The following is a 10,038-nucleotide window of genomic DNA, read 5'->3' on the forward strand; positions in this document are numbered from 1 at the left end:
ACCTGAAGCGGCTCCATAAATATTCTAAATCAAAATTCTTTTGCATTACTTTTAGTTCACACAATTCTTTTGCATTATTTTTAGTTCAAGACAATCTATTTCCAATTTACAATAGCATTAACTAGGAATCCTCCCAGAACCAGTTAAGTTTGCTCTGGCAAAGACGCAAAGGCTTCTTAGGGCAAGGTACAAAATTGGTTGCGATTCTGAGATTAGACTCCTTTGTTAAGGCAAAAAGAAAGAACATTATTTATTTCCAAGCAAATTCAAAAATCTCTTTTTCAGAATTTTAATTAAGCAGGTAGGGGAGCTTCTCATTAACAGATATTACCAGAATAATTTCGTGTCAAACAGGTGTGTCACGGGAACAGGAGGAAAAAGTTCACTCCGGCTAACATTTCTCAACCTGTTTGCTTCACTTCTTCGTGTCATTTGCATTTGTGTGGATTTGCCATGTGTGCCACTCGCATCATACCCTGATACCGAACACAAGGATCGCCTTCCCCAGCCACAGAATTTGATAATAAATCTCTGAGGGCAGCCAAGCGTTCCCCAGAAATGCCTTATCTTCAGCTCCACACATTCTAAGGGAAACCACCAACCCCATCTCCGCAAGCCAACAAACACGGCTACAGCCGAATCGTCTGCAAGAGCAGTAGCTGTACCCAGGAGAGGAAGAAACGAATGCTCACGAGAATGAGCTTTGCCAGATATGCCTTCCTTCTCCCCTGTTACCACTGGTCATTGCTCAAGAGCCAGCCCTGAGCTGGCTCAAGGCCCTGGAAGGGGCGGCATCTCCGCGACATTTTGCAGGAGGTCCTGAAACATAATTAAACGCTGTGGTGAAACCAAACCGTAAACAAGCCATGAATAAAAACTCCTTGAATTATTTTGCTAAACTATAATTACACAATAAGGAAGCAGATTAATTAAGTAAAATATAAGTCCTGAAACTGAAGCTTGCAAGCAAAGCAGTTTATTTTAATTTCCACATTATTTCATATGAGATACAAGTGTTTGCTGTGGGTTTAAAATGTTGGAAGCCATTCCTTGCTGCCAGGCAGACCAAACCCAGTGGATAAATTAAATTTTTGCATCTCAGGCACCTCCTGCAACATATATAAGGAGAAGGGCTCTGCCTCAGAGAAGCTAAAGGAGATCTCCTTCTTTCACTCCCTGCTCCTCTTTTGATCTTCTGCTTTGCCATTACTGCCTCCCGTCTCCCCCGGCCACCATGAGTCGACAGTGCTACACCTCCAACTCTCTCCTGGGACGACGGGGCTTCTCCTCCGCATCCGCCGTCTGCACCCTTGGCCGGGTCAACAGCAGCTCAGCCTCCGTCTGCCAGCCGGTGGGGCGGAGGTGTGGAATCGGAGGCTTCAGCAGCCGCAGCGTCTGTGACCTGGGGAGAGGGCAAAGGATTTCCTTCGGCGGGAGCTGCCGCAGTGGGGTCTACGGTGCCGCCAGCGTAGGACGTTGTGGCGTGGCTTACGGCGGAGGTCGCTTTGGCGTGGGCCCCGTCGTGAGCTTTGGTAACTGCGGAAACTACGGGGGCCTGGGCAGCTACAGAGGTCTTGGAGATGGCGTGGCTATTGGAGGCTACGGTGGCGGAATTGGCATCGGCATCGGCGGAGGCAGATCTGAAGGGATTCGGGGCGTCAGCATCCACCCGGAGCTCCTCAAGCCCCTCTGCGTGGGGGTTGACCCCGAGGAGTGCCAAGTGAGGACCCACGAGAAAGAGCAGATCAAGAACCTCAACAACCAGTTCGCCTGCTTCATTGACAAGGTGAGACCCCCTCCGTGCAGACTGTTAGGCTCATTTCTCTAGGATCTGATGGGTGGATTGTCTCTAGAGAGACAAACGTTGGTAGCACCCTGACTTTGCAATGGTCCCTGATAGCCCGTGGAGGTCCTAAATTGGAGACTTTGGATCTAAGCCTTGCACCAAGGCAACTGCACCAGTATTTTAGGGTTTGATGGTCACCAGTCTGATAAACAGCTAAGTCAGGAGTGGCTCCAGTAAATCAAAACCTGTGAGAGAAGGGAGGGATGCATGGAGATGTAAAAGGGCAAAATAGGAACTTCTCTTACAAATGTCTAATCTGATGTTGCTCTCACACCTCTATAAGCTCCAAAGGAACCGTGCATTTCAAAAATAGTTACAGAATCATAGAATGCCCTGAGTGGGAAGGGACCCACAAGTCTCACTGGGTCCAAATCCTGTCCCTGCATAGGAGCTCCCCAAAAATAGAATCATAGAATCATAGAATAACAGAATCATAGAATAACCAGGTTGGAAGAGACCCACCGGATCATCCAGTCCAACCATTCCCATCAATCACTAACCCATGTCCCTCAGCACCTCGTCCACCCGGCCCTTAAACCCCTCCAGGGAAGGTGACTCAACCCCCTCCTTGGGCAGCCTCTGCCAGGGACCAATGACCCTTTCTGTGAAAAATAGACACCATGTGTCTAGTTTGTGGGCTTCATCAATGAGCACAGACACAGAGCTAAAATAAATTAAACTATTTTAACTTCTCTGTCCTTCCACTCTGTCAATGAATTGATTCAGTGGTTTCCTAAACAGATACTGTGTATCCCTGTTTTCTAAGCTAAGCCTAAGTGTTCTCATTGCTGTTTAGAGGTCACAGGACCATGGAATGGTTTGGGTTGGAAGAGACTTTAAAGCCCATCCAGTGCCAAACACCCCGCCATAGGCAAGGGACACCTCCCACTGGATCAGGGTGCTCATAGGAAATGATTTTTCAAACAGCAGAGAAACCTTTGCTCTCTCTGATCTTGATTTTCTTTGTGAGTAGTTCTGCAGCTGGAAAAACCAAACTCATGTAAGAGCAGCCAGTCTGCTTCCTCTCATTTGAAAAATGACTTATTCATGATCTACAAAGGTTCTCAAGTACTAGAGAGCTCTTTAATCTAGAAGTGAAAGGTTTAGATCAGATAAAGTCAAACGACATCCTGGATGGGGCTCTTGGTGTCATGAAAGACTCGTTATTGTTATCAGCCCAGCTGAGAAAGCAGTGGATCCTCCACCAGTGAGATGTTGCAGGGGAAGAGATGGTGTTAGGCTGAACTTGCTCTGGTCCAACAGATGATTGGCCTTAACACAGAGCTAACGCCCCAGCATTGTTCAGTCTGCATTACGAGCCCTGGGTGGGACCAGGTTTAGCTCAGAGAAGATGCTCTTCTCACTCAGGCTGCTGAGAAATCAACGCTTAATTATTTGCAGTTCTGAATTTATGTCTACTTTTTCCTGTTGGAACTGGAGAAACTCAACTGGGACAACACGGGGTTGCATGACTCTCGCATCTCTTGCTTCTCCAGGTCCGGCTCCTGGAGCAGCAGAACAAAGTGCTGACCACCAAGTGGGAGCTGCTGCAGCAGTACGTCCTCCCAGCTTCCCGGAGAAACCTGGAGCCCGTTTTCGAGAACTTCATCTGCAACCTGAGGAAGCAGCTGGAGTGCGTGTTGGGAGAGCGAGAGAGGCTGGAAAACGAGGAGCGGTGCCTCAGGGACCTGGTTCAAGAGTTCAAGTGCAAGTAAGTAGGACGCAGAGAGAAGCTGCTGAGCAGGGTGTTTGCTGGACTCAGAAGTGTTTCTGAGCATGAAGACAGTGCAATTACACGGATGGGTCCAAAAAATGCGGCACAGGGAGGGGAGCAGAGCCAGGCACAGTAGCGTAGAGCTGGTTTCCCCACTGCCGCACCTCAGATGTTGGTGATGGATTGGGAGAGCTCTTCAGGAACTTCATTTCCTTAGGGAGAGGAACAGGGAGCCACTTTTCCTCTCCCTGATGCTCCTGCACACCACCACGGTTTTTCATATCAAATCTCCCTGCACCATCTGTGCCGGTGGCTCCCCCAGGTCCCCAGTTCCATCCATTCCCACAAAACCCTCAGCCTATTTGTCTCCACCCCATGGTTTATCCACATCACTTCTACTGGGCTTCATTTTCTCTTCCCAGAGGGAATGTGTGATTTTTTTTTTTTAACCTAAGATTCAGATATTCCTTAATTGCTCCCTTTTGCTCTCTGCTAAGCCATGAACCAGGACACTTGGTGATCGGTGGTGTGCAGAACAGGAGAAAAGAGCGGTCCTTTCTCCAGAGATCTTGCAGACAGGCATCTCAGATGCTTTTCCTTGTTGAGCCACCTCTAAGGAGGTCAGACTGGACTTGTGAAAGCTCTGGATTCCAATTACTTACTCATTACACACCAACTTTCCTTCCCATTGCACCGGGGAGTTTCATAGGTTGCTCAAGCTCCTGACCTCCCTTGAGGCATTCTGGCCACAGTCTCCCCATAAACACTCAGAGTAGAGTCCTGGATGCTTCAGAAAAACATGACATGAAGGAGCAGGGCTAGAAGACGCAATCCAAGCCTTCGGCTGAGCTGCACAGTTTTGCATGTCTAGTGGTTTGACCTGATTTACTGCCATCTCACTCCAGCCACCCAGGTGCCGGTGTGGGATACTTCAAACTGCTGAACAAAGCCCAGGGGAGAGGAATGAAATAGCAACAAAGCAAAAATCAAAAGGGACCTGCAAAACAAGTAGGGAGAGGCCCTGGTTTTAATCATGATTCCCATGCTCTGCGCTGGCTGCTCGGGTGGTAGGGATGGAACCCTCATCATCCCACCCATCTCCTTTCCTCCTGCAGATACGAAGATGAGATCAACAAGCGCACAGCCGCAGAGAATGAGTTTGTGGTGCTCAAGAAGGTGAGTCACGCTAGGGACAATGCTGGAGAGACCAGCTGAGGGTGGCAAGTGTGTGGGCAAGACTCAGGCATGAGGTCAGGGAGAGAAACGGGGAGTCCTGGCAGCACAACACTGCCTGAGCCCTCATCGGGTAGCCCCAAAACAGAGGTAACCCAAGGGATTTGGAGAGCCCCCATCAGATTGTCAGCATATACAATGCAAACCTAGATAGACCTAAGGGCTGGTAATGGTTGGGTTTCCTCCAAATCTAATAGAAAACGTGGGCTTTGCCACAGTCCTTCTTCCTTCACCTTTTTTCAATGAATATGTGGTGTGTCTACAGGATGTGGACTGTCTCTACCTGACCAAGGAGGAGCTGGAGGTGAGAGTGGGTCTCCTGAGGCAGCAGCTGGAGTTCCTGAAGTGCGTCTACGCTGAGGTAAGAGCTCCTGGCCCCCTGTCTGCTGCCCCACAAAGCTCCCACACCAAAACTAAATGTGTGGGGGGAAGTGGTTTTGCTGAATATCCTGAACCTGCAACCCAAAACCCTCACTTTCTTTATACGTGTTTGATAACAGCCCCGTGGGAAGGCAAAGGGTATTCTTGGTTTTCTCCCATATTGCTGGTAACAAAGGGAAGGATCTTTTTCATGAAAACAAACCCTCAATTTCTTATCCAAATCATCCCTGGGAACTACAGCTCACTCTAAAAAAACCACATTTTTCACACTTCATTTTTTTAAAGTCACATTCATCAAAATATTTTGGTGAAAGTGAAGCTTCTGTCTAAAATATAACAATTTTTTAACAAAACACACAAGGGATGCTGGGTATTTGCACCTTTTCCAGCCAAACACCTCCCAGCAGTCTGCAGGTAATGGGGCCCAAAGCACTCACCCCTGAGGGATTCACCATCCAGTAAACTGCTGAGGCAGCCCCAAACACCACGTTGCCACAAAGCGAGTTGCTCCGCCAGGATTCCCCACCCTTCCTTAGGGAATTGCATGCAGCAATCCCATATTGTGCCTCCACAATAGGTCCCTGCTGCCAGTTCTTGCTGGAAACCACGCAGAGAACGCCATATCCTGGTTGGGCGTTCGTAGAAGAGCCTCTGCCTTCCCACCGATCCCATTTTGCCAAAGATGCTTGTGTGCCTGGCTTGGGCTGGTTGAGGGAAGGGGACTGATGTGCGATGGATCTTGCAGGAGAGAGCTCAGCTGGATTGCCAGCTGTGTGACACCTCTGTCATCGTGCAAATGGACAACAGCCGGGACCTGGACATGGAAGGCATCATCAAAAGTGTCGAGTGCTGCTATGAGGAGATTGCCCAGAAGAGCAAGGCTGAAGTAGAGGCTTTCTACCAAACCAGAGTGAGTGTTCCCACCACCAGCACAGAGGGAAATGAAATCCCCCGGCCAACAAAACCCTGAGGGCCAATTCTGTGCACCAGGATGCAACTCAAACCTACCCCACAGTTTTGTGTGCTGTAATTTGAGAAAGCAAGCCATGCAAAAAAAACCTCAACCGACCCCACACAACCCTTAAACCTGTGTTTTAAGGATTTTCTGTAAAACCAAAGCACAGCAGATCACAGTGTTGCTTCAGAGAGGTCTCCTCTGTGCATACCTATCAGGAACACCATCCCATTCCCAAAAACCAAATGCTCGGGATGCAACTTGTACCCAGGACAGTCACCTTGTCTGGGCTGAGGTCACGTTTGGGTGCTTCCCTGGGAGCACCGACATCACGGTGGCTCTGAGGGGTTGCCACCATTCCTGGAAGGGGTGATCTGGGTGCATTAAATCATCCTCTTCCCATGCAATAGCTGGAGGAGCTCCACAGCAGCAGGGGCAAGTTCTGCGATGACCTGAGAAACAACCAGAGCGAGATAGCCGAGCTGAACCGGATGATCCAGAAGCTGCAGTGCGAGTCGGATAATGTCAAGAAACAGGTAGGATGAAGGGTTGAATGCTGTATGGGCAGTGGGGTGTGCAGCTTCCCCAGCAAAGGGGTTTGTCCTCACCAGCTCCTACCCAGCGGAGCTTCAAAGAACTCCCCCACCCCAGCTTAAGCCTGTGTTTGTAACTCATCTTAAGGCTGTTGATCTGCAAAGAAGCAGATTTATTTCTCACTTAGCTAATGAGCAGAAGCCAGTTGGATGGGTAGAATATAAAGCATTTCCTATATGCTTCCTACTGGGCTGCAGTCAACTGGTCCCCTTCATCCTAGACAGCTTGTCTATTATGTGCCCAGCCTAAGTCCAAGCTCTCTAGCAGCTCCAAGGTGAGAAATAAGGGGGAGATAGAGGTGAGATAGAGTAGCTATCTCATGGAGATATCCCTTAATATCACCGCTGGGCACTGTCTCACCCATTGCTGTCCCCAGATCGCAGCTCTGCAGACTGCCATCTGCGACGCCGAGCAGCGGGGCGACTGCGCCCTCAAAGATGCCCGGCAGAAGCTGATTGACCTTCAGACCGCGCTGCAGCAAGCCAAGGACAAGATGGCATGCTTGCTGAGAGACTACCAGGAGCTGCTAAACGTCAAACTGGCCCTGGACATTGAGATTGCCACTTACAGGACGCTGCTGGAAGGAGAAGAGAGCAGGTAGGAGCATCCCTGTCTGCACCATGTAGTGAGAGCTGGCAAACCCCAACAGGAGAGGCAGTGAGAAGTGCTGGGTGAAGGCAGCTCCCCATGGGTGCGAAAAGGGAGCATCATCCCTTTTAAGTCCCCCTGGATGCAGGGGGGAGTGTTGCCCCTTATCTGGCCAGGGCAGCTGGATCTCAGCATGCTGAGCATGCTGCAGTCAGATCCCCTGAGCGCAGTACGGAAGGAGGATGGAACATTAACACACCTGTGGGATTTTGGGATCCAACCCTCCAGTATTTCAGTGGAAAATTTGGACCTGAAGCTCAGACTTAGGTGCACAGAAAAGCTGGAGTACCTGCAGGGCTCCTATTTGCTTGTGTATTTGGGGGATATTTCCCTAAAGATAACTTTGAAATCTTTCTTCTCTCAACAGGATATGTACCGGCAACCCTGTGAGCGTAGGTAAGATAACGAATGCCCTTAAATTTCCTTACAAGTCTTTCAAGCTTTTAAGTTTCTTTGTAGCTGGGTTTTAGCTGCTCTGGGAGTGACCGATCCTGTTTTCCTCCCGCAGCTGTGGTCAGCGGCGGTGGCACCGTTGGAGAATGCCGATCCCTGTCTGGAATCGGAGGCAAATGCGCCGTCAAGACAGGAGGGGCTGGCGCGGGGTTAGGGGTGGTCTCGTCCTTTGGGGTCGGCAACGCCGGCTTTAGCACCCGGAGCGTCGATTGCCTCCCCAGGGTGGGGGCTGGATTTGGGGCGAGGAGCGCCGTCAGCTGCGTGGGGCGAGAAGTCGTCTCCAGCGTGGATGGGGTGCAGTGTGCCACGGGCGTGGGCAACCTGGGGAATGTCGTGTGCGCCGGCGTGGAGCAGTGCAGCCCGGGAGCCGTCATCATTCCCGGGCCAGGGGTCTGCGCCCCCGGGAACAGGTACAGCACGGCTGTGCGCGTGGTCAGAACAACCCGGTAGAGCCGGGAGGGCAACACCACCACCACAAGATATTTTAAAATAATCAGCAGTTCTGCAATAAAACAGTATTCCCCTTTTTTTGACAGCTACAGGGATCTCACAACCATGCACTGCCCATGCCCACACAACCAGGCTGATGCTCTGCTAAAAACTCTTTGCATGACCAAAACCCACCTTCTCTTGCTAGAGGAAAGTCCCCGTTGTGGCCTCAGTCAGGCGAGATTTTCATTTCAGAGTCTTCATCCCTGCCTTCACACGTTGTCTCAGCTCCTCAGCCAGACTTCTCTGCTCGACCCCTTTTTTGGGAGAGATTTTCTTTCCCTAATGCAACAGGACGAATAATTTGGTCATCCCAACTTGAGAAAGAGAGGCCACATTTTAATTGTCTGAGACGGAGCTGCAGCTATTATTTACCTTCTTTTATGACACCAGAAAATCCAATTTCTCCCTGTTTACGAGACGGTTGGTAATGCTTATGTAAATTGGTCCGAGTTGCTACACCAGCTTTGGCAGGGCAGAGTTTAATTACACGCCGATGAGCACCTTATATCTCTGTAGTTCAATGCATGCGTTGGTTTTCCTGTGTGTGTACTAAGTAGACGGATTTAATGCTTTTCATGTGTAAGTGAACAGTTGATCACACTTCGCTTACTCCAGACTTTCAGCTGTACCTTCAATAAATGCCACGCATAATTCATGCTTAGCTTCATGGGTTTTATTTCCCTCCCTGATGTCATAAAAGCACAGGTCTGGAAATGCAGCATAAATCAGGATATTTAACCCCGTGGGGGATGTGAGGCTCACTTGGGGTCTCTCACACAGTCTGGGATCTCTGGAGGTGGAAGAAAAGAGCAGTCAGGCCCTTGTTTAAAGAAATCAGTGAGAACCCAGGTAGTAATAACAAGAAAATAACCACACCTCCTGAAAACCTCCCCGAAATTTTAGAAGAAAACAAGAGAAGAGTGTGCCTTCCAAATATTGAGAGGGTGAGGAGGCCCTGGCCCAGGATGCCCAGAGAAGGGGTGGCTGCCCCATCCCTGGAGGGGTCCAAGGCCAGGTTGGATGGAGCTTCGAGCCCCTGATTCAGTGGGTGGTGTCTCTGCCGATGGCAAGGGTGGAACTGGATGGGCTTTGAGGTCCCTTCCATCCCAAATCATTCCAGGATTCTACAAAAACACAGCATCAGACCCTTTCCTCCTCAAATCCCCCACCTTCTTCAAAACACACAACACTACACGAAGAGCAGAGTCTATAGGATGCGCCTGGACCTTCCTCACTAACATTCCCTTGTAGGAAGGGAAAACCCTCTCCTGCCATTGTAGGAGACTGGGATTTAGGGGAGATCAGGCTGCCCCCTCCCTTTTCTTTGCAAGGGTCCCCACTTTCCAGTGGACACTGACTCATTGAAAGGTCTCTATAATATGGATGAGGAAGGCTTGCCACTGTGAAGCTCATCACAGCTGGATGAACAGCTGGATGTCGGGAAAACCACCCAGCCCTGCTGGCTTCTCCTCTCCCACGGTTCACCTGGGTGCAGCCAAAATTCCCTGAGGCAATTTCACTCCAAATTGCCCTTTGGAGAAATCTGTCTCTCCTCACCCAGCCTGGAAGCAGCACAGGGTGTGGGCAGGTTAATTTGCCCCATGAAAGCTACTCTGAGGACCGGCTGCTGTAATTTATTCCCCAATGTCTCGCTCCACTTCCTAGACTTCACTGCTGACTCATGGCTTGTCTGCCCCAGCTTCTCCATGGCTGGAGGATGAG

General features: G+C 50.0%; 1 protein-coding gene across 1 annotated transcript; it reads left to right on the forward strand.

Moving 5' to 3' along the window:
• The first annotated feature begins 1,135 nt into the window (after nt 1-1,135).
• LOC138732397 (keratin, type II cytoskeletal 4-like) lies at nt 1,136-8,977 on the forward strand. Its single transcript, XM_069879001.1, has 9 exons — nt 1,136-1,786; nt 3,343-3,557; nt 4,676-4,736; nt 5,059-5,154; nt 5,920-6,084; nt 6,540-6,665; nt 7,100-7,320; nt 7,739-7,767; nt 7,880-8,977. The coding sequence occupies exons 1-9, from the start codon at nt 1,235-1,237 to the stop codon at nt 8,272-8,274; spliced, it is 1,860 nt and encodes a 619-aa protein (XP_069735102.1). The 5' UTR covers nt 1,136-1,234; the 3' UTR covers nt 8,275-8,977.
• Nucleotides 8,978-10,038: the final 1,061 nt, after the last annotated feature.

The sequence above is a fragment of the Phaenicophaeus curvirostris genome, chromosome 30, assembly GCF_032191515.1.
Source record: "Phaenicophaeus curvirostris isolate KB17595 chromosome 30, BPBGC_Pcur_1.0, whole genome shotgun sequence".
In the NCBI taxonomy this organism is placed as follows: Eukaryota; Metazoa; Chordata; class Aves; order Cuculiformes; family Cuculidae; genus Phaenicophaeus; species Phaenicophaeus curvirostris.

What these genes read in the sequence shown, in the direction of transcription:
- LOC138732397 (XM_069879001.1), top strand. Translation starts at nt 1,235, where the DNA reads ATGAGTCGACAGTGCTACACCTCCAACTCTCTCCTGGGACGACGGGGC. An exon ending in GTTCAAGAGTTCAAGTGCAA is followed by an intron (nt 3,558 to 4,675) that starts GTAAGTAGGACG and finishes TTCCTCCTGCAG; the next exon opens with ATACGAAGATGAGATCAACA. An exon ending in CGGATAATGTCAAGAAACAG is followed by an intron (nt 6,666 to 7,099) that starts GTAGGATGAAGG and finishes TGCTGTCCCCAG; the next exon opens with ATCGCAGCTCTGCAGACTGC.